Raw genomic sequence first — 25421 nt, 5'->3', positions numbered from 1 at the left:
CTCCTGAATACACAATGCGATTTATTCGAAACGCGGCGTATAAAACACAAAGGACCGCGTATGATTGGTAAATTATTGAGGCGGACCGGATTTGTCGGCCAATCACGTAGCGCCCTTAAATAATTCAAGGGAGATACGAACGGCGGATGCAGAAGGAGCGAAGGGGCCGGCGAAAGTCATTCCGCGTGTTGATTCCCGCGCCGCAACGTCGCGAATCAATATCGCGCGTTCGCGACGGATACAAGAACATAAACCTTTAAGAAAACGGGGAACGGGGTGAGCCGGCTCCGGTTGTCCCACGCGCCGCGATTTAAAACCACACACTGTGTTTTTGCATAACATCGAAACAAGTTTATTAATACCTCTATGATAGAACTATAAATACAAAACGTATCTACATACTAGCGAACGTACACCGCACTTCCTTAATTAATGACCTCGGTTCTTTCGTACATTGCGATCCAAGCGCGGTCAGTACTGAATGCATAATAGCGCTGCTAATGCATGATTTACGGGGATGTAGAAAGCGATACCGTATAGGGTATAATGTACAAAAGGACTCCGATGCTCGCACTGGCTGTGCTTTGTTAAACGTTCGTTCGATATAGTCGCATAGTATGATACAAATGTGTCTTTAGCGATCGTAGTCACTGCGCGTCGAAGACCTTTCGCGTTTTAGGAACTATGCTGGTTTTATTCTGGAATCGCCATATATTTTGCGAGAAGATTATTTGTTACAGTCGTCAAGACATGTTTAAATGTCGAAAGGAATCTGGTTCAGTTCGGACGACTTTAATGCGCTGGGTAGAGAATGCAACTCGTGTAGAGGCTCGTGTCGTCGTATCAAAATATAAACTCGGCAAGTAACAAGTCGGCAATAGTTCTCTCTTGTCGTCTTGACAATTTGAGACGATTACCAAATCAATTTTTGCAGATTGAAATAAATGCGTACTTGTATGATGCTTTTATTTGCGAAGAAAGGTTAAAGTGCCCTGACAAATTGGCACTCGTTATTAATTATGGTACATGTGATATTATTTATAGTAATTCAAAGATGCGGCTATTTTTAATATTTATATATACATATACATATTTCTTAACATATTTCAAAAGAAAATTACAAAACTGTGCATTACTGTGCAGATGGTATTACAGAAGATGTAGAAAATATTGAGAAATCAATTTATTTATACTGTCATTCATATATATAAAATTGCATATTATCATGTAACATAAAAAAATAATGTAGCATAAGAAAATATTTGTTAACGCAATTTATTAACAATGAACTCATAGTCAACTTTAATTAGTTTCGCAAAGTTACAGTTCAATATATATTTCTCTTAAACTTTCTCTTGCCGTCAATAATAAACAATAATTATTGCCAATCGCAAGCAACAAAGATTTTTTTTCTTATTTGCGAGATTTGCGCGATTTTCTCCGGAATGAAAACGACGAAGATCGCGTTTCTTAAGGATTAGTCCTTAGCAGTTTCTCGGCGCAGCTGCCAACCTATTACCGTTCGACGTAGGTACTTTTGGCATCAACGATGAATCCCTGAAGAGGAAGGAAATAAAACATCCTTCTCGACTGGGTATTCCTCGTGATCCGATACGATCAGCACGGGCCGGAGAAAGAGAGAGAGATCAAGAGAGAACTTTGGGCATAACTCAGTCTCGTTATCTGACTCGCAAATAAGGCAGTGGAAAAGTTCGCGACATCAATCTGGGCCTCTGCCGGGAGATTCGAAGTTGAAACAATGCTCAAGTCACCCTTAACGTATGAGCCCCATGGGGTGGCGAGCTAGCGAGCGGTTGCTGCTGCTGCTGCTGCTGCAGTCGCTTTCTCGAAGTCCGTCGATTCGATCTCGTTCTCGATGCCCGTCCGGCAGGAGCAGGGCCAGGGCCCTCCGAGGGGTCATCCTGTGTATCTCCTCACCGACAACTCACCGTTCTCGGAGAGGCGAACGTTAAATGCGCCAAACTTTATTTACCACCGCGAAGTTTCGGGCTTCGATTCATGACACGCCGGCTGTTAAAGATATCTTACGCCGACCGAAAGTCGATACGTTTACCGTGGGGTTTCATGAAAGCGGATAAATCCGGGAAGAATCGCGACGGGAATTCTTCTCTAGCCCGTAAATTTCCACGCAGGTCTCTTACTTCTGATTTCTTTCTCGATCTTATCTTTAGCGATACGCTTTAGCAGTCTGAATTGAATCATGCAAACTCCGATCAGTTATAATCTAAAGAGCACCAATAGTTCGCCATAGTTGGCCAATATACGTTCCGTTAGTTATCTATCTACTTATCTATTTAACTATCTACCTACTTATTTATCGTCTAACCAGTCGAGCGTGGGGAAGACGAATTCGTTCGGATACATGAATCTAATTAAATGCAAGTACGAAAGACGCATTTTGGATTTATATATTCTTCCCTCACGTCCTATCTTATATTGGAGAGATATTCTATTCGAGAAGACGGAATAATAATTCGTCCGGGAAATACGCATTCGCCAAACGACGCCTAAAGATAGCGTAGGAGAAAATGTTAATTTCAAAGACGGGGAAACGCGATATACATTTTTATTAATCGTTTTCTATTTTGTCAGATATGCATTAAAATTCTCCTATGCCACTTACTCGCGTTATCTGCAACACTATCATATTTTTATGGTTGTCTTCTATTTACATAAACTTCAAGTTCGCCCGATCGCGACAAGAAGCGGACTGTTTAATGCGACGATTATATAATACATATCTATACGCGGTAACACTTTTCTGTTCGCGATAACTTTTTTTTCTCGACAGTTAAAGGATATCCGAATATGCGCAATCTTGCAATTTGCCGTGGGTCGCGTGCTAAAGTTAGGACGATCAGCGCGGGTAAAACCACAAAGACAATGAGAACGGCACACACGAGTCGACCCCCTCGTGCGACTCAATCGATATATCGGCGCTTACTTCGTTTGTCATTTGGCATCGTACGATGCTTGCGCATTGATACCGTTTAAATTATTCATGGGGTTCAGGACGTTATGGGCGCTCGAGCTGGCTGGCGCTGGATATCCGTTGTGGTTGTGGGCCGCCGCTTCCCCGTTCGCCTGTCGCTGAGGCCCACCCGCTACGTTCTGCAAGATAAAAGAAGACGCGTGAGGATTACGGACCGTCGGCTGTACGGTATTCGGTGGTCGGTGTTCTCTTTCAATTTGGCTCGATCGCGACGATCTCGACTTAGCGGAAAATTTATGTGACCGGAGGCACACGTCCCTCATAAAAGAGTGCCGTGGAACAATATGCCGTGGAAGCGACATATTCGTATTTCTCTATCTATGTATATACGAAACGTTTTCTATACATTTATATTTTATATACTTTCTTTCGTTAAAGTTTCGTTCAAATTTTCTCGACAACTAGTTGTAATCTATGTGATTTATATCAATGCGAGTGATACCGTACCACTGAAGGTGCACTCTGACCGCCTTAGTTAACAAATTCTGGTTAGTGAGACTCGTGTCCTTGTCTAGATTATAACTCTAGCTGTAAAATAGATTGAGAAAGAAGATTTAATTAACCATGGTTAATTACGCTGAACGATATTGTTGCAATTAGTCGCAACCATTGTCTGAAAAAAGTCGACTTTTCCTTGAAATTTAGCTCGACGGACGATCTTTATCGAGAAAAATATATCTGTGATTACAATATTTAAAATACCTAGAAAGGCTAAGAAAGTTTTTTTTTCCTTTAAAAGATGTTATGAATTTATTTGAGGCAGTGTGGAAACTGAAAGATTAAACAAAAATTAATATTGGCATATGATAAGTTTTATATATTCACTCTTTTCGGAATTAATTATTAGGAATATAACTCGTTAATTTAATCACGTCACTGATCCTGACACGTGATTATAAATAAAACATGCATCGTATCGTTTACTAAAATCAATTTTAATATTTTATATATAACGATCGGGTAACACACACATTTAATCCAAATTGGATAAACTTTATGAATTCTACCAATATCTCTCTGAGTTGCATTTAACCGAGCAAAAAGCTCATCGATTAAGAATTGAGTTCAATTTATTCTTGAAACTCATTTATCAAGCTCTTAAATGCACATCAGAATGCATAGGACGAATTTGTAATTCTGAAGAATTTAATCCGATTAGAGGACAACTTACAAAATCCAAGAATAAATTCGGTCGATCAATCGACTCCTCGCAGCCTCGTTATTCGATTTTAGCAATTATTCACGACGCGGCACGTAAAATCCAGCGCGGATTCCCGCCCTTAAGGGGTTGACAACGCTAACGAATTTGCGTTTCTCTCTCTTTTCCCTCATCCCCCTCCCCCTATAACGTGCCGTCTAAGTCTCCACTTCAAAAACGAAAGGCCGGAGGAATGAATTTGTATCTCAGTGCCCGGGCAAAAAGGAGGGGCGGCACGACTCAACTTGGGCGGTTCCCTCTTCCTACCCCTCGCAACCGATTCTTTATCCATCTCCGTCTCTATATATCCGGTGTAGCTATATTTGTGCGCTGGTGGTACAGAGCACCCGTGGGAGAGGCGGAGAGTGTACTAGGCTAGGTAAGTGCCGTTGAAAACTTCGAACTTTGCATTTCCTCCCCGTCCCGTCCTCCTCTCATCATCCCTCCTTTATCTTATCCTGTCGATCCTGCTTCCTCTTCGTCTTTCGATCTTCGTTGTCGTCTCGTCGTTCCTCGCGAACACGCGTGCACTCAACCCCCCCTCTCTCTCTCTCTCACCGTCTTTCCCTTCAGTTTCTCTTAGTTTCTGCAGTAAAGGTGTTAAATTATACAGGCTTAAAATTCGGCAGACCGTGCGGCTCAACCCCTCGTGACGGAATCCTCCCTCTCTCCCGCTACGATTTCGGCCCGTAAGTTGATCATACTAACTTTCGCGCGGCGCCGAATTAAGCCTCCATTTTCGGCAATTATCCCGCGCCGCGGAATGTCTCGTTGCAACGCGATGAAACGTCGTCGATCTTAATTATGATATTTTATTTTAGAGAGATTGCAAGAATATTACAGGTTACAGCGGAACTTGTTAACGATAAACCTCGTTTGTTTATTTTTTAACATAGAGTCCTACTTGCAATTTTGACTGTTTTAAATATTTCGCTTTTGTCTCTTTGCTGTATGCAACGAGCTAGAATAAGAACGAAGAAGGGCAGATCTGTCACGGGACCCTGTGAAAGGTGTTATCTCCAAAGTGTCTTAATAAAGTATTTTTCTCGTTTTAAAACGCAAGAAACTGTAGTCGGCACAGGGTGCGCGTGCGGCTGCGGAGTAATTAACTCGTAAATAATTATGATAAAAATGACAAAGCATCGCTAGAGAAATGCTTTATCATCTGTCTCCGCGACTCTGGGAGCGATTTTTTTTCCTTAGGAAAGATCCTTAAATCTCGTCGCCGTGAGAACCCTTTCCCTTGTAGCCACCAGCAGGAGACTTCCGTCTCTCTTTTTCTCTCTCTTTATACTCTATGTTTTCGTCTTTCGGTACATACCTCTCTCTTCCTATCTCTCAAGCCTCGTTCTCTTGTCTTGGAGGGTCCCGCTCGTAATTAAGAAATCTCCGTGGAAGACTTCAGACCACCGTTGAACGCTGCTACGGGTTAAATTAAGTCTATGACTTATTCAAGTTTTATCTACAATTGCCAGAGGAGGAATTACCGCGCTGTGAATTTACTGCCGACGTCGTAATCAAACGGCATGCGCTTTGCGGGAACTGGTATGTAGGTAGATAGGATTCTATGAGTATACATGGGTCCTCTTCTAAGTCAAACACATCTCTTCAAACGTCAGAAATTTCGTAGCGTGTAGAAAGATAATTTTAGCGACATAATATTATGCCCCAGATAACCGAGCGTCTTTCTTCGCGTTTATTCTCATCTCCCGCTGTAATCTCCCGGTTTTTTCATCCTCTCTCTCTCTCTCTCTCTCTCTCTGTCTTTCTCTTGAGGAGACCTCGCACGCGCGAATAAGACATTAATCGTGAACCTGGCGCGAGGGTGGTAAAGCGGGGCCGGGTAGTTTGTAACTGACGGTAAATGCGGAGCATCGCCATCGCGAGGGCTTGTAGGGAATCGCGTGTCATTTGTCCGTTGATCTCCTGCGGATGGGAAAACGGCCAGATGCGCGGTTCCGCCCGTTCCTCCGCGCGCGGCGCGGCTTTTCTTACGCGCAAAAATTAGCGCCACCCACCGAGCACGTTCGGTGCCCCGAAGGTGGGTCCGACACGAGATGAGAATTAGGCAAGACGTCGTTAATCGCTCCGGGATCGTTTAGGAACGGAATTTACTGGCGGGTCGCCCATTCTCGCACCTGATTATTCTTGCAGGAGAAAAGAAATTGATGTAACGTTCTTTCTCACAAAAAATTAATATAAGGTTGCTGTGAGAACAATCATCAGGTATATCAGTTACATATGACTCTTTGATCCAATCGTCATTTTTGTGGTGCAAATTTGATTGGACTAAACTTTCTCTCATAACCTTGTCGTATATTATTATCAAGCATCTGTATCTTATAGTAGCACACTGACGTCTAGAGACGTCATTAAAACGTCATTTAACGTCAGTGCGCTACTAGGGTAATATCGAGTGTTCCATTAAAATTTACTGCGTATCTCGTTACTTCGATGTCGAGGCAAACTCGGTCGCGTGGTCGAGCCCTCGCGACGGAAGTCCGACACACTCGTCGGTAATAATCGTTATAAAAGTAAGCTCGGCCACGTAGCACATAGCTCTCGGAGTTGTTTCCCAACTAAACTCATAATCTCGCATAAGCTTGCAAGCCGGGCTTTCCCATGCGAGCTTTCTCGGCGCGCGCGTTGTATAAGGGGCCGCGTAGAGGCTTTACGTGAAATTCAGCCAAGCACGGTGCACCTAATAATGCGCTCGTTAACAAGAACGACGTGTACACGCGCGTGCGAGGGTTCGTATGTACGGTGCTTCTGTCTATCTCCCTCTTCTTTATTTTCTCTCTCGCTCTCTCTCTCTCTCTCTGTCTTCATGTCATGACACAGCTTACGTTACGTTGACCAAGAGGCAATCTAATCGGCTGATCGATCGGCGATCGATTTAGGCCGCCCTGAAACTTGTTACGTCTAGAAAATATCTTGACTACGACATTTAGGAGATGACCGTGATAAATCCCTTCGCGCTAAAATTCTTCGATTCTTCGATATATTTTAAAATCAATTATAGATGGGTTTTTTTACTTTGTATAATTTTATGACATCTCTCGATTTAATTCTAAACAGATCGTATTCGCATGTGCAACAATAGAGTATCTACAATGAAGGATTAATGATGGACTAATGGCTTTGTTCAGTGTGGGAATACGCTCGTGGCTCTGTATAGTACTGCATTACGATGATGCGCGTCTATTTCGCTAAACGCTACATTTCGAGGGATTAACCGTGCGCTACATTAATTATTATTAATGGTATCATATCCTATTCTGACACATTCTATTCGGATATTCTAGTGCATACGTTATATCGATCACTAAGTGTTTCATTCGCATTGAAGCAACTATTTTAAATCAATTCTGTATAATTAACGCAATACCGATAATGGAAATTGTATAGTTGTTCAAAAATCTACGTACTTTTTTTATACTTATAATTATAAATCCCTTAATAATGGAATATCCAGTTCATTCCCATTTTGTTATGTTAATTCGGTTATTTTATTAATTTTCTTTAAATATTTATCTGATTCTATATATGTAACATTAAAAAAAAATAACCGAAATAGAAGACGAGACATTTTCTTAAGCTACGTAACACGGAACCTTCAACTTTTTCAATCTACGTTTCGAGGTCGATACGTCCGTCACGCGTTTACGTCACCCTTGAACAAATGGATATTGAACACTCAGCTCTAATAAAAGCGACGTTAAATCGAAAGTTTAATTTCGTCGAAATTAGTTGGCCGTGTTCAAAGAACTTTCAGGAATCTAATCGCTTGGAAGCAATATAGAGGACATTGTAATGCCTCATTCCCCGTACGAATCTCGTACTGCGCACATTGATCCTCTTAAATTCTCATGTACCTTCCGTCTTGGCATTAGCATATTATCTCACCTCCGTAACCCCCTTTTCCCTCTCGTCGCAGTTTCCCCCCCAATCCCCTTCTGGCACACCTCGCGCCTCTTCCCCCTCTGATTCGCGAAGGACTTCGCAGACACTCGAGAGTTTGTTTTAAAACTCAGATAATCGTTCCAAACTCTCATCGTGTCTTTCTCTTTCTCGTTCTTACTCCGTGTCTATATTCCCCGCTACGTTTCCCCTTTCAGTCCTCTCCCTACCGCTTTCCGCCAAGTCCCGAGGGGAAAATTAGACCGAAATAAAAGTTCTCGCCAATTTTTAAGCGCGTTACACTTGTCTCTAAGGAGGATGAGATTGCGCGGCTCGATCGAAGCTCCTCGTTGAGAAACGAAGCTAAAGCTTCGTGAGTCTTTTCGCTGTCGTTACTATTTGCGGAGCAACGGCGTTTTTCTTTAATTGACTTTCTTCTAAAGATACGCTGTGATGTTTTCTCAACTTTTTCATCCCGGAATTATATCAAAATAAACTTCTTATCGGTGAAAATTATTAATTACGCCCATCCCATCAACGGAGACTCCCGCGGTGTCGCGTATATAACAATAAAAAAGCATAATCGATTTTGAAGCAATTCCCGTGCATATAAAACTCACGTCCCAACAACGATACGATAAAGTTTCAATAGGTCGACCATGATATCGGAAACGATCCGTCATCCATCTCCGCCGAGACAACTCGATTGTCGATGCTGACGGCTAAAGGCGGTCCAGTTTCGCCGCTGCCTTTCACTCCCTCATCACGCCCCGCGTCCCCCGCTCTCGATTCACCCTCCCGGATCAGGTATACTCGAGTTATTCGTAAGCAACACTCCCCAGCATTATTCGCCAAAAGCGCGGTAGATCTTCCCGGGGTTGAGAAAGATTGGGACAGCTGTCTGTTCTCAGGCAATCAGAAAAACTACCTTCCTACCTTCCCTTCCTCTCCTCCCACTATCCGTCGGCGGTACTTCACCACCCCCGACGAGCCGCGGCTTAAGGAGAATACAAGGGTGGCAGCTGCCTCCAGGACGAGCACCCTCTTCGCGGTTTTTAAGAATCTTAACGCCTTTCTCCCCTTTCTCCCTCTGTACCGTTTTCTTCTGTCTCTTTTCCTCTTATACGCTTTATATAGGTACTCTCAATTTCGTCCTTGCATTTTATCAGAATGCTAAATCTAACGAGAGCCCGATATTTTCTTTTTTTGGGGATATATTTTGCACTAAAAAGAACATCTCGATCGATTTTAATCCACGTATTGTCGTATGACGTTTTCGTTCGGTCATTCATTTTGCACACGATACATTTGCGATATTATTTCCACCTGAGACAAAAGTGTGCAACGCACATGTTAATTCCTCTTATTTAGATGCAAAATGTAAAACGATCCTCGGGCTAGCGAGTAGATATCTTGAGTATTCTCCGCGATCGAAGATATTCACGCCCAGAAACGAGATGTCAAGAGGGATCCATCAGGCTTTAGCGTAATAGATGCGCAGACGACATTAGCATGCCACGCCGATTATTGGCATTAGTCTGCCATCCCGTTATTTCGCACACCGGTCATTTATAACCCGTAAACCCTCCGAGCGAATCGATATTGCGTGTGAAAGCTGCTGGATCGCGCAATATCGCGGAATACACCGCGGACGTGCCAATTTTTCCCGATTGACGGTACCAGAAATTTACAGGAGCAAAAAAAAAAACAACAACAGCATCGATTCCCTCGTGCCGAGCAATAAAAATATCTCATACTAATTAAAGCGACACGTCCCTTATTACTCGAGAGTCGAAGAGTTCATGAATTTCGAGACGCGAGACAGCCCTCGGCCGACTTCGCTAAGGTAGATTTACGCGCGTCTGGGCGTCCCTGAAAAATGTTTACACGATATACACCCTTATATTCACGCGAGCCGATATTTCTACACGCACGCACGCACGCACGGCTCAGGAATGGAGCAGTCGCAAGGGTTACCAACCCCTGAATTACACGCAGCTCGCTCGCGAGGGCGGTTAAGGGTAGCAAATTTGCATATTATAAGTAGTACACGTTACCGAGCTTGATATCATCGAACCGGGGACCTCGTTATTCTGTGCATGCGTATACGATTCGAGCGTGCGACGAGCATCTACGGCCTTAGACCGCTCCTCCGAGACGTTTCCGAAGGTTCAAACTCCCGCGACGAACATTTTACCACGGGTCTTTAACGATCTTTTAATAATGGAGATGATGGTAAGCGACATTATTAGCAGCGATTGTCGATGACACGTTTAACAACTCAATTTTCGTGAGAAGAATTTATTTTACATTTTCGCGCACGTAAAAGATTCATGTGGTTGGACTTTTATTTTTTATTTTGAATGTAAATGGAATATAATAGCGAATTCTAGTATTACGATAATAAAATAGTGTTTTTTAAATCTATATTAGCATCTATATTTTATTCCGATCATTATATTTAACTAAATATATCGCGAATTAGAATACGTGACAAGTTATTATACAAGGAAGACGGCGGAATCCTTGCAAGACGGCACCCGGATTAAATAGATAGGCTCCTAAGGTCGAGTAGGACGTGGTCCTTCGTGCGGCAGGAGCTTAAGATATTGTTTCGAAGCAACGCTGTTGCCTTAGGATAATCAAGAAGACTTAATCCCAACAAGCTTAACGCCGATGAGTTCATAATTCTGGACGTTTCTGCTCGTGAAAATCGCCTCTCTCTTCGTTGCTTCGTTGCATTTATTATCGCAGCTCTATATTTATTTTCATTTTAATTTTTTAATTAAATTCATATATATTATGTATTTTTTATACAATTCTTTAGAAAGAAAAATTTATTTGCAACGTCTTTCTTCTTTTAAGTTTTGTTATACTTAATTCAAAATCGATAAGATTCGTTATTCCCTCGCGCTATAAAGGTTCTGAAATTATTTTCTTACCGGTTAATCGAAGAATTCGCGATTATAAAAAAATGTGCGATAATTTCGCCATAGTTTCACGAAATAGCTCTCGGAAGTCTAACGATCTTCGTGAAGAGTAAATTCTTTCGCACGTTCCGGCTTCGGCGGAGTAGGAGCGAATCGTTAAGGCATGCGACGAGACTTGCTTAACGGGCAGAGCTTAATTAATAAGGACACGCGATATCCTAACTCGTAAGACGATGGTAGGATGATAAAGCATAGCTGAAGCCCCCGGGGAGCCCTTTGTTGTCGAGAGGGTCAGGACGGGCGACCTGCCACTTTAACCCGCCTTAAGGGGTTGCGCCTTGAGGAGTTCGAAACCTTGCGAGCTTGAAATACGATGGCCAGGGTCCAGAAAGGAGATTCCACGATGCACTTCACTGCGTCTTACATATAGAGTTATTTCGTAACAAAAATATGTCTGTTGATCGATAAACATTGCTCTCTGCGTAACAACATAAACCTCTAACTCGTCCTATCATCGCGCACAAATTTCGCAATGAATAGAAGAAAACGCAAATTGTTTACCTGCGGCGCAAGATGGGTCACTTGTCTCTTGATGTGTGCCAGAGTCGCGCTAGGCGGAGGATGTAGAGCCATATTGGCGAAAACCAGCCTCTCTTCGTAATCATACTCGCAGAGGATCTTGTTATCACAGAGATAAAATCTGTCGCCCACGCAAAATCTGCAATCAGAAATTAATTTTGTTACGTTACAATAATATGTTGCATTGTATAAAATCGAGAATGTACGATATCTTTGTGAAATTATAATCATGTCTAAAATTGTGATTTGGACCAACAGCGAATAAATGAAGGCATTTATTTATTTCGTCGATTCGCTGCAGCATTTAGAAGTGTGATGGAGGGACGGGAAGAAATTCCGTTTACGAGTTGCACGAAATCGGCAGAGCGGTAAAGCGTGCTAATTCCTTTTAAGGTCACTTTCCGTTCTGCTCCGCCGAGGAAATTGCTAGAAAATAAAAACAAGCTGCGAAACGCCACCCCTCATCTACTTCCTCCTGGCGTCTCCCAAGACTCTTAAATGTAAATTTTCAGTCGATTCGCAGACATCGTATACTCAGATTACCACCAGATTGGAAATCTCGGCAATTCTCTCGTTCTCATTTTCCTTTCTCTCTTCGCAAGAACATTTCTAACGCATTATTGATCACAGATCTTAAACAATGTCGCCTAACGCGACAGTCGGAAAATCTTTAGTAGATCGACACGTGCACAAGTTTGACGTCTGTTCATTCTCGGATGTCGACGAATAAAATCAGAGAGACGGCACCGCACCGAAGAGTGTATTTTAAAATTCAGCGTATAAAAGTCCGGGATTTCGGAGTAATCCGACACGATATACATACCGCTGCACGCGGATTTCGGGACGGCGCGGCGGCGTGGTACCGAACGTGCTCGGTATGCGATATCAGAGAAATAAGGTTGCCACCGAGGGTTATACGCATCGGCCAACTGTCGCCCCCGCGAAGAGCCGCGGGCGGGGCGGGCTGGCGGGGCCTTTAAAATCAAAGATTTCACATTTTTCGTTTTTATTGCCGGTTTAAAAGTCAATTTTTTCTCTACCGCGCGCCCTTTCGGGGGAAGGCGTCCGCATAAAGGACGTTACGCCGGAAATGCTAAAGAGCCATGAAAGCGGGCTCGTATAAGGGCGGCCGGCGCCTTCCATCGCGTCACAATGGATCGAAGATCCACGAGGGACACGAAAATCGTTTTGCCGGGATCTACGGGGCTTGAAAATTCCCGTCAGGCGTCGGGAACATCACTCTCCGGACGTTATACATATACCGCGTATATCGATCGCGATATGACGGGCGTGTTCGCGCGATTTGTCTTACGGAAGAGCTCGCGGAACTTCTAAGTCGTCTTTGGGACACGTCGAGTCCCTCGGATATCATTAATGTAGAGAGATACCTTTCGGCAAAAATCGACCCCCGTTCCTTTATTACTTATAAAATCGCTTCGGGCACCGTTACATTATCTTTAATTTTATGTCATTTTTTAACTCTTAATAATCCAATAAAATAATAAAAAAATATATCCTGAATTTTATAATATTTGTTGAGACAATTTTCGATAAATCATCGTCCTTGCATTGCTAGAAAATTAAAACAAGCAGCGAAAGCCACCCTTTAAAATAAAACCGATAGAAACCACAGAAGAGAAAAGAATGCGTCTCGATATATACCGGCGACTTATCGACGGAACGAGCGACTTACTGTCGAAGACGTCGCCGATGAGCCATGTAAACTCCACGTCAGTGCAAATGCCGGGGTAAAACGCGTATACCGTCGCGTTCGTAATTCACCGGTGAATAATAAAAGCATTTTTCGGTAAGGGGGTGGCAGACGGGTACATCGGCTACATATGGCCATTGCGTATTCAACGGATGTGCTGTCCCGCGCGCAGGATCCTGTTTGGGTTTTATGTCGGGATTTCTCTGCCGAGTGGTTTATACCGGCGCTTATGTAAATGCAGACGTGATTTTTTTCAGCACCTACTCGAGCCACCTGAACGAGCGCGCGCGGCACATTTGTAGCATTCGAAACGAGCCGGTCGGCCGCGACGTCGTCTATACTTCCGAGAGTATCATGAAATTGCAATAGGATTCTACGACGTACGTCGGCCGTATCCGGCAGAATCCGCATTTTTTTTCTCGGTGGACTTAGCGATTCGTGCACGCCGCGCCATTGCACTGAGCAATTTGTAATGTACGTCCACGAAATCGATGCGCGCGAAATATGTATGTAGATTCACTTATTTGAAATGTACAACGATTGTGTAAAACTGTAGTTTTTTTTCTCCTAAAACTCATTTAGTTGTCCTGATTTCGAAACATCAGCGGGTGTTTTTTTTTTTTTCTAAAAGTGATTATGCTTAATGTAAACGAGAACAAATCTGAATTGGTTGAGATTCTTGATATAGATTCTGCTATAAATACAGGTTTACCGGTAACGCTTCAAAACGAGGTTGATCGTGTAAATCGTATTAGTTATGTCGTTTCGATTTTATTCACCGTTAAAGATTTTCGCTATCCTGTCGTTGATTCAGAAATATAGTCCAGAGTCCACGTTGGAGACCCGTTCCGAAATAGCGAGCGACGATTCTATATTCGGCCTGATTGGCGACGGTATAATTGAACTTAAAATATCTGTACGATTATATCATCATGTCTATCCGCGATGTCTCGATCGATAGCCGAGTTGTGGGTTAATCGTAATATATAAATACGCTTCTCTCTGTTCAGCGAAATCAGGACACCGTCGGGAACTCGAGGTACATTAACGATTTCGTATGACGTACAGGTTTAGCATCTGCTACTGATAGCGCTATTCAATTAAGTGGTTGAATTAATTATACTGAATGGTCCTATGTCTCGTGAAAGAAGCTCATTGTCCTAATCTTTAAAATATGAAGCTTCAACTTAGAATCGCCGTATTTCGATTTGCTCTACGGATAATCCACATCAGCGGATAATCTGTCTATAAGATAATATGTTTAGGCAATTCTTTTTTTACACGGTATAGACATCTCGTTTCACGAGAATAAAAAGAACCAGAGAGAGACGAAGAAAGGACGAGAGAGGACATACCGTGTGCGATCGGAACATGTAACCACCATAAAAAGCAATGCGTCCTCGTAACGGGGTACGATAAGTACCGCGCTACGGAACAAAATCGATCCCGGGGGCAGCTTCGAATCATGCACCATAAAAAGGAACATTACGGGACGTAGGTGCGAGAGGAGAGGGAGGATGAGTTTCGACGGAGCGACAGGAAAGAACGATCCTTTATAATAGCGTCGTGATTTCGCGTCCAGATACGCGCTATATTTCCCCGATAAACGCTGCTTCTGTAATCTGCAACGCTAAACGTTCGTAACATTAGTATCGCCGGTCGTTTTCAGAGCTTCGTGTCATTTTCATACCCTTGCAAGCCGAAGCACAAACATATATCTCCGAGTGATTTTATTTAAATCCATGTGTGTGTGTGTGCGTGTGTGTGGATTAGAAGAAACAGATACGTTCTGTAGTTTACAGTAATTATTATATTTAAACGGCAATATATAGGTATAAATAACATCATCAATCCATGATATTTAATGGCGCAAACGAATGCAATATTTGATAGCGGTTATTATAGATTTCATTGAATTAGTACGAGCAGGAATAGTTTACATGTTTGAATTTATAGAATGAAATACGATAGGGCTCTAGATACAAATAAATATATAGTGTATATATACATATATACACTACGTATATATATATATATGTTAAAACATTTTGATCTTACAATTAATAGAATCATAGTATATTTTGGAGAACAAACTGACGAAAGAGACTCATCGACCAAACTGTTAAACGATCGAAACGCGCGACGCGTTTCTCTTGTCGCTGCTAAGTCGAGAGAAAGCCTCCGAGATTCGTCGGCAAACAGCGCGAACTCCGCAATGTGGGACGGGAAACCCCAAACGGCAACACTTTGGTGGTAGTCAGATCGGAGGGAGAGGTGGAAGTTTGCTTGAAGCCGAAGAGGGTCGCGCGGAATGAATTTCGTACCCGATCGCGAAGTCTTCTCCAAGAACAAAGGAGAGAGAAAGAGAGAGAGAGAGGAGGGGGGAAGGAGTCTAGATCGAGGTAGATAGGTGTGTATAGGTATATGTGTCTGTATATAGATAGACAGGAGGGGGAGAAAGCCAGGAAAATGTCTATACTGCCGGTAGTTGGTGGTGCTCGTACTCAATTTGCATCAAACTATGAAGAGACAGACACCAACGACCGCCCGCGCCCTCTTGTCCCCCATGCCTATTCCCGGGGTCGCCACTCTCTAACACCTGATGGTGCCGCGCCTCCGTCCTCTCGCGCGACGCCCCGCAGCCGAGACTAACGCGTTTAGCAGAGACTCGAACCCCTAATCAGATCTCCCGACGGCAACGGGCTTTCTAAGGTGCCGCTAAGTGTGAAGTTAATGGAGTCAAGACGTCGCGCCGAGACGCAAAATTCTCGCCGCGCGCGACTATCGCTATCTAATACGGCGAAATCGAGGATATTCTTTATTCATCTCGCTGCCGAAACTCTTGACTGACGAGGGGATGAAAAGCTGCAAGGTACTCTAGTATTTAAACTTATTAATCTCTTTTTTATAAATACGAGAGACGCGAGTATCGATTTAACATGCCTTTTTTTAGAAAGGGAAATATCGCGTTTTTATTTTTTATATCTTATATATTGTTAAAATGATAAAATTTTTACACTGCCATAGATTTATTAAATTATAATCGAATTGTATCCTCGGTACATTTAGAACGATAAAAAATTCATGTCGTCTATCAGTTGACGTTTATGATTGCACCATTGAACAGTTACCTCTCGCCTGGCGCACGGCGCGCACTTCGTTGCGATAATGGCTGCTTACCTAGCGCGTTCTCCTGTTAATTAATTCAGACTGTCAGGGTATCGGGGAACCGTGGCGCGCTAATTCGATCAGCAGTGAATTCGCTCGCTCCGGTGGCGAGGGCTCTCGCCGTCAGGTTTCCGGGGAAGTACGAGGAGGAGAGCCTTCGCTTCCACGACGGATTTGCTCCGCAGACAGTTGACGTCGCTATCTAAATGTCACTCCAGAAGCATGTCGGAATGCCACTCGATAACACAAAGCGGCAGGGCGCGCCGTCTCGAATGACGTCTCATTGTCCGACGTGCGATCCGCGATCGCATGTGCACGAACGATGGACGGATGCCGAGGACTTCCGCGTCGCTATCGCGCGCGAGGCGACGTTTAAACAAGATGCGCCGGGGAGAATACCTTGCGCGTGTCATTTTCAACAAGGCGAAATTCCGCTGAATCGCGGCCTCAACGTTGCACGGTGCGTAACGCACGATAGGTATTTAGAATGAAAGCTCGGAGAAAATGCCGTAATTATATTTGTTTAGAACATTGATCGTTGAAATTAAACTCAAATCTTGAAAAAAAATTCGAACAAGGAAATTAATTAATAAACGCACATGTGATAAATTTAACAACAGCCATGTGACTGTATTGTCGCTTTGATTATGTAATCGATCTAAGAAAGCGCTATGGCTCGTCTGTCGAGACATGTGTTCGGTCTACCCCCTCTCTTACGTATGAGTTATATGTATAAATGTTTGATTATTTCCAACATTTTTAATTTTTCGAATTGATCATAAGATATAATTAATTTTCTATTTAACGATTAATAATTTAATCACAAGACCGAGTATTAATTTAGCCGTGATTATTTTCATTATTTATTAACCATGATATATTACTGATTATTTAATAACTACAATTACTAATCACTTGATTGCTTAGTAAACATATTCGATATCCATTAATTTGGTTACATATTTAACCAATTCTGTATTGTATTAATTTGTGAAACAAAGATTATATTTTTGATTTTCAAACTGAGAGAGAGGGAGAAATATGTTGATAATATTCTCATAAAAGTGCTGATAATATTTACGTCCCCCATGGATTACAGACCCTCATGGATAGTATGATTAATGATTGGTCTCACTGATGATTACTTAAGTGATAATTACTTTGATAATAAGTATATTATAATCAATTACTGTCCAACACTGGTATAATACAACGCGGTATCGCATCTAGTTGTGAGTTGAAACACGTTGTTTAGAAGATATGCCGTTTACTTCTGCGCTGGTCGCAGGGCACGCTTTGGCAAAGCGAGCGCGGAAACGCGCAGAAATCGTCGCCATTAACCATTCCGGCCGAGTGTTCAACCGTAAAGCACGCGGAGGGAGAACATTCGTCTTTCTATTAATTTCTGCGCGGCGCGAAATTACGCGCGTCGGCCGACCCTAAGCCATATTAATATCGTAGATTACGAAGGAAATTAAGACAGCGATGGGTCGCAGATACCGCCGCGGGATTCGGCGTTGTTCCTTTGTTACTTACGGCGAAAGGGTTGAGTTGAGGAGAGAGTTGTTGAATCGTGGCGCTCTGTATTTCGCACGGTTGAGAATAGCGTCCCGTAACATTGGTTGATTAAAAAGCGCAGCAAGGCTATAATAATGGATAATGATTGTCGCAAGTCTCGGATATTAAGGTAGAATAAAAAAGAAAAGTACGTACGTGATATTACATTACTCGGTTCTAGAATGCTCATTTTTCTATTTGTGATAATTACAAAGAATAAAAAGTATTTAGTAAATCGCGAAGAAAGTTTTCGCTTTAAAAATTATGTGGAATTAATTCTTTTGCATAATTTTTGAGAAAAATTATTTTAAATACCAAAGTTTTTACGATTTATTGGATATCTCAGCGCTCGTAGAAATGATTGTAGTTTCGAAACTACGTCGCGTTTGTCGATGCCAGTTTATGTTCTGGATTTAAATTACATATCGCTTTTAAAGGTGACGCGAATCCTATGCTGTACTTTGTTCAAACGACTGTTCTCATTTATGGCGCCATCGAGCTCGCAGCAGTGCGCATTGATACGATGGAACGCCGATAAGAACATCGTGCGGTTAGGCATTATGACGATCGGCCAGGTCTATCTCGCGTACGTCGAAAAGCGTCTTCTTCTTCTTCGCTCGAGACTCGATTACCGTCGCTCCCATAACGGCATCAGAAAAACTTTTAAGACGCGGCGGAATCACATCAAAGATTATTTCCGCCAATAAAACGGAAGTCGAGTCTCGGTCGGGGAGGCACTCCGCGAATCGCTCTGCGCGCGGCATAACAAGACGAGGACGACGGTAAAAGTCAGGAGGGACGAGGTTGACGGTCGGGCGGTTAAGGGCTGTCTAAAGGGTGGCTCATAGCGAGAAGAAGACCGGCAAGCCCGGCAATAAATCTACGGTCGCCCGGAGCGAGTACTTATCGGTTCGCCAGGATCGGCGGCGACGTCACGAGTCGCGCGAAACCCCCGGTGGGCTCTCGTCTTCTTCAAATTGACGTCGCAGTTCGAAACGAGATCGAGATCTGATGTAACGAGCAGCCACGGCGACGTTTTGTCGGATACTTGCGTGGGCACACGTATCAGTATGCGGAATCGAAGTGGAGTTTCGGGTGAATTAGTTTTTCTTTGAATACCGTTGTTGAATATCGATAATGAGACATTAGTCTCTTGTGATGAAAATATTTCCTAACTAATGAGATAGAATGCATCGTAATATAGAGCGACAACTTTATCTATTACACATCTTTAATAGCAATCTTTGGTCATAAGAAAATCTATGTGATATATATAGTTGTGGGATATTTTATATATATATTATATATTTTATATATAAAAAAATCAATATTATTATATAAATTTAACAAGTATATATTTATGGATATCCGTGAATCTTTTATTCTACTTTAAGTTCGTCTTCCTCATTTTCTCGATCCGATCAGAACTATCACCGTCTTATATATTCTTACAGGTGCATGTGGCAGATACAACGAGTCGACGTTGGAGGAAGCCAAAGTCCGAATAGCAGTACGAGTACGTCGAGCCGGGTGAGTCGGATTAAATATGACTTACGGGTAGTACTTAAGTTCTCTTAGCGTTACACAGCTTCTCGTGTAACGTATAGCCGACCGCGCGAACTTTAGGCAGGGCGAGGCCCTCTGGTGCGTGTAGTCGGATCGGAGGGCAGAGTTATACGATATCGCGCGCGTCCGTGTAGTCGTGACCGGCGGGCATTGTCAAGGTTTCGTTCGAGCAAGTTTGCCGGCCGGGCCCCGTGATTTCACTCCAGGCGGATTCGCCCGGATTATCGTCGAGGTGCACTCGAGAGAGAGAACTTGACGTAAGATCTATTTCTCGGTATTGATTGATAGTGCTCTAATAATACTCCTTTCTCGAATATTGTCAAATTAAATCAAATTAAATCTTGACCTGACGTCATTATTTTTAAGATGTAGGGAATACTTGCATGGATAAAGAAACTGAGAGATCGTGACATTTCTTGAAATATCGCGGTGTCGATGGCGCTCGTTAATGATTAATTCTGTCAATTACTGCCACAAGTGCTCTCGCTTCGTTTAGTTATGTTTAACGTCCGACGATCGGATGATGGCCGAGCGAGCTATGAATTTTGCAACAATTTGGTATGGTGTTATTGTCAACGATCTTTGTTCCGCATCAAACGCAAGGGAATACTGAGCGAAATGTATACAGCGAAGTGTACGGGACATTTAAAAAGCGTTGATTCAATTTTACGCTCAAAAGCGAGGCTCGCTGCCCTCGATCCATAGCCGAGCGCTGTGGATGACAGGGATACCGTTGGTGGTGTTGACGTCCCTATAATTCGACTGGAAAATATCAGAACAAGTTGCGTAATCCCGCGAGAAATATCCGACTGTCTCAATCTTGCTTACTCCCAAATTTTTTTTAATTTCAATAATAGCAGACCGATTTTCCTCCGATATTTCCCATTATTCGATTTTTATACAATAAAATTTACTGATAAAATTTTAACAAACATATATATACGTTTGAAATTTCCAATAACATGTTTTCGAGAATTAAATTTTCTGTTCGATTTTAAGTTACCGTCCTTACGTTTGATTATACTCTGCGTACGTTCAACAGTTAAGTAAATATTTAATATACTGACATAAATTGATATCAAGACGTTGTCTAGAAAACGCTTTCCTAGGATCTTTAGAAGACAAGAAGCTGAATCTGTGGCAGGCTTAATCAACAAATTGGTCCCCCAAGGGTTCTCAGTCTTCCAGCGCAATACCGTGAACACGCATAATTCAAAGTTGCACGGACCGCAGTCTAATTATTCAATCTTGTCGAGAGAGTTAGCTTGTAGAAGCCCGCTGAAAACTTCGAATTCCGTTAGTATTCGCGTCTTGCGAGAGCGAGAGAAACCGTCTTATAGATGAAGATATTGACGTATCGTTAATGTTGCTCGATTTATTTGGAAGCAAACGTTGTGACGGATTATGACGTTGCGCAACTTGTCGGCGAAGTTTTACCTCGTTCAGAATTTCAGCCTAAACAAGCTGATAGCTTCCTTATCCTTTAGTCTCTACCTCCGGCTGACAGCCTTATCTTCTATAGGGCAGCTTGTTTGACTTCCGGCGATGTCTCCTCTTGGCCGGACGCACTTGATAACTTGAACACCGCGGGTCTATCTCAGAGAGGGACGGTGGTAGAGAGAACAAGTACGATAGAGTAAGCAAGCAAGAGGTCGAAAGACAGGCTTGCTATCAGGCTTAGTCAACCTAATCCTTTCCGTGGGTTTGGCTTTGCATTAAGTAAAGACCATCGATTCGGCCGGAAGCCGCGAGTTTCTCTCTAAAGTCTCGTCATTCTCGCGCGTACTTTTGATAAAAAAAATTTCTAAAGCCTTAGAATAATTTTTACGATGTGTAAATGAGCTATATCTTCTAAACGTCGTAAATTTTGCTGGTCCAAGTAGGAAGATAATCTAAAGTTTTTAACCGATCGGCTTCCTTTACGGCCCGATGTCCGAGTTCATCGAACATTAAGAACGAGAGCAAGAAGAAGGTTAATCCACGGGAGCGAGGTAACGGCCATATTTCTCAATAAACAATAAATCAACGGGGTCGCCTAGGTATAACGCCCCCTCTTATAGATCTACCTTCTCTTTCATTCTTGACTCCGTCGTCGTTTCTCCGAAATAAACCCTCTCTCGCTCCATCGCTCATTCTCTTATTTCCTCTCGTTCGCTTATATACGTATATCTTTCTCTTTATCTTCTTCTCTTTCTATCGTTCAGCGAGTCTCCAGGCCCCATTAATCTATGGTTATCTACGGCCCGCGCTGGATAAGTGCGTCGGAATGAGCCATTTCACCCTTGGGAGTTCGAATCCATCCTCCACCCTCGTAAGGGAAGGCCATCGAGAGACTGGCCCTTGGGCATCCTCTTTTGCCCTCGCGATGAGCTGTGCAAAACTCGCTCCTTAACGAGATCGTAACGACGACGGATGCCGAGCAAAAATGCAGGAATCAAGAGTTGTTCCATGTAAGACGTTGCAAACTGTGAGAAATTCTCGACAAACATTTTTAAGACTGTTGATGAAATCATTAAAGAAAAAAAAAACTACAAAATCGTCGGCACAGGATAAAAAAGTCAACGCTGAAATTTCCTTCTTTCTTCCCACGTCGCGTGAATAAATTTTGAAACTTCGAAAAGTAGTATCAAAACGGCGTAAAAAGGCACAAGAAACGCCAAGTGCTCGCGATAAAACTACGAGAACACGTAAGATGGTACGCGAACGATCTCGTTCCCTCGTTTCTCGGCTTTCAGGCAGCATCCGGTCGTAGCCTGCGCCACTTCGTCTCCTCCACGGTGAATAATGCTCGTAGGTTATCTTTTCACCTTCGAGTCCCGTAAGTAAGGCAGAAAGCAACCCCTGTCTCTCTCCGCCGTTCTCGGCCCGACCTAACGAACTAAAGAACAAGTTTACTTTGCATGCGTCCCGGCGGGCGGCTCGCCAAACCCCCTGTCGTCGACAACGCGGACGATGGGCCGCGCCCTTATCGCCCGGAAAAGTTAAGTGGAAGAAAATGCGTCGACTAAGAATGCGGGAGGGATGCCGTGGCTCGAGATGGCGGGGAAAGTTGAAATTGATGCACTGGACGAGTGCTAGAATATACGAAGCTTACGTTCGCTGAAAGCTATTTGCGAGAGAGGGAGAAAGAAAAAAAAGGACAATGTTGAAAGCTCGTATCGTTCTTCGAAAGTTTCTCTCGTCTCGATGGAACGATATCGATTATAGAGATGTGTGCGTTAGGTCGTCGCGATATGGTTTAATTCGTTACTCTATATACTCGAGTACTTACATAAGCGATGCACTTATTAGCATAAATTTATTATCTGGTTTCGTTGCTAATCGAATTTTGATTAATAAGAATAATTATGAGTGAAAAAATTTGTAATAGCTATATTAGTTTCAAAATCAATGAGTTGCAGATGACTCGTTTGATCCTTGCGGGAGTTCTAGGTGTAATACGTCGCATAATCTCTCACTGTAATCTCACGGAAACTGTACGCAGTTCGGTGAGATGCTGTCGGATGTGACGAGTGATATTATAACGCGTTGCCTAATTCCCTGTTGCGTGCCAGTAGATACAGGGTGTCTACGGCAGACTTTGCGTAACTCAGAAACCAAATGCGTCAGAAGGGGTGAAGGGCGACGCGCCTTACAATTAGTTTGACTATGATCTGCCAGAAGCAGAATCGCGAACATCGCTGTTCGCGAGAGAATCTTGTTCGGTCGTGAAGGATTTTTTTAATTATGTCGACGTCAAGAAAATGTACTCGTTGATAATCATGAAAATAAAGCAAATCTCAGCTAAGGTTTTTTTTCATAAGTTCTATTATACTTTTATAATAAATATTAGAGATGAATTAGAAATTTAGGGGATGGAAAGATTTCGGAAACTCGTCTAAAGACAGCGTGAGAAAAAACGGCGCCGCGCTCCCGATCGCGGCGAGAATAAATTCTTCCCATTGCCGATAAACATCGGCGCATTGTTTTCGGTGCAGCGCGCGATCGTGACGAAGCACAGGGTGGGCAGATTATAAATCGCGAGGGCCGTGCGAGCGGCGGGGGGGGGGCGGGTTGCCGTTCGATAAATTGGGATTTTATTATCGCTAATAACCATCCAAAATTATTATGCGTTGATATTTATGCGGAGGCTAACCGCCCCTTCCTCCACGCTCGCCCGCTCGCATACACGCGCGACACGCACCGGCGAGCGCAAACCGCGCCCTCCCGCGCGGGTTTGGGGGAGCGATTTTGGTGATCGCATTTTGGCTATTATTTACGCGTCGCGTGCATACGGTTTTCGCCTCTACGGGGCTTACGAATGTTTATCGGCAAAAATTAACGGGCAATTTGTTCGGGCGCATTGTCGACGGTAATTATTATTTTATCGACGGTCACGCGCGCACGACCGATCTCTTGTACCCCCTTATTATTTATTGGCCAGCGTTCCGTTTTGCGAACGCACTGAACGCTATTATCGAAAGAGCTCCAGCGGTGTTATGGAGTTTTGTGCATTAAACCCGACCGACCGCGATATCGCCGACGCGTTTAATTTCACGTCATGTATTATGGCGTGTCAGATACGCTCGCGGAATAAGAAATTCAGATTGCATTAACGATAACGCGATCAGTCAAATCAGCAGCTATACGCTACAAATTTGTCAATCTCTCGTCGCAGTCAAAGCATGTCGTTTTCTTTGACAAGCGATGTAACAAGGATACGTATGGAATTTTTCTAGTTTCGCGTGTATATCGCCGGTGCGGAGAACGCAGTTTATTGCCAGGCACGAGGGTAAACCGCACCCCCGCATTTCTCACTCACCGAATTGGCATAAGGAGGGAAAGCGGTGGCGGCGCGCGCGGATCAATTTACGACGCTCATTACAATCGATTCGTCGCGTTACGACGATTCGTTCGCCGTATTGTACAAATCGCGCAATTTCTCGCGAGGGATTGGCCACCGTCGCGTGACGGCCGCGCGAAGAATATATATCTTCAACCACGCATTCTGGCCACAACTGGCATTTCGGCAAGCTGAGCTGACAATGAACCGCGCCGCGCCGCGCTTTTTCGTAATTGGCTCGCTTTATGCCGAACCATGCGCGGAACGAAAAATGTACGCGTATATTGTTTTCACGGCATGACGCGGTCGTTGCGCACAAACACGCCGCGGATTATCGAATGCGGGACGATCGTGAGCACGCGGGCACGCGTGTCGTTGCCGCGATTACATCGCGTCGCGACACGAAAGCCCCCCGATCCTAGAAAGGACAATTTTTCGCCAGACCCACGAGCTGCATGACTCGCGCTAATAAATAAGCACCTGTCTGTCGCTCGGCGCGTTCTGCGTTTTATTTTGTGAAATGTAAACGCGGATCCCGCACGCCACGCGCGAGACATATCCGTGCGAGCGCATTTTTGAACTCCGCTCGTGCGTAATATTTGCGACGAGTATCTGTTTATTTAAAGTTTATCTCTGAATATTCTACGTTTGATAATCTACACGCACGGCGCATTCAAAATGTATGTAATCGCTAGTACGGCACATTTTCAGCCGTGAAGTATAATAATTGGATTTTTATAAATCGTATTTAGCTACACAATTAAGCCGGTTGTATGGAAGTGTTTACGATCGCATTTCAAACATAATTATAGTAAATCTAGACACGGACGGCTAGCCCGGGGCGAATCACGTTATTATAGTTTCTATAACGATATTTGCTACGGTGCGGCAATGTTGGTATCGTTTTATCGGCAACGTAATAGACAATTCGTACATATATATATTTTACAGAGAGCGGTATACAGGAGGAATACGGG

At 43.4% G+C, this 25421-nt stretch overlaps 1 protein-coding gene across 1 annotated transcript in view; it reads right to left on the bottom strand.

Annotated features, from left to right (window-relative positions):
* Positions 1 to 328: 328 nt before the first annotated feature.
* Positions 329 to 25421, bottom strand: part of LOC143898969 (LIM domain only protein 3) — a 77453-nt gene continuing 52360 nt past the window's right edge. The window contains exons 5-6 of the mRNA XM_077408837.1: positions 11603 to 11759; positions 329 to 3132 (exon numbers count right to left, since the gene is read on the bottom strand). Of these exons, the coding sequence (XP_077264963.1) occupies positions 2974 to 3132; positions 11603 to 11759 (316 nt within the window). The 3' untranslated portion in view covers positions 329 to 2973. The remainder of the gene's footprint in view (positions 3133 to 11602; positions 11760 to 25421) is intronic.

Source organism: Temnothorax americanus, unplaced genomic scaffold, assembly GCF_048541705.1.
Source record: "Temnothorax americanus isolate GAGA-0224 unplaced genomic scaffold, ASM4854170v1 Scaffold25, whole genome shotgun sequence".
Lineage (NCBI taxonomy): Eukaryota > Metazoa > Arthropoda > Insecta > Hymenoptera > Formicidae > Temnothorax > Temnothorax americanus.
Note: the sequence above shows the minus strand (reverse complement) of the source record. Positions and strands in the feature narration are given on the sequence as shown.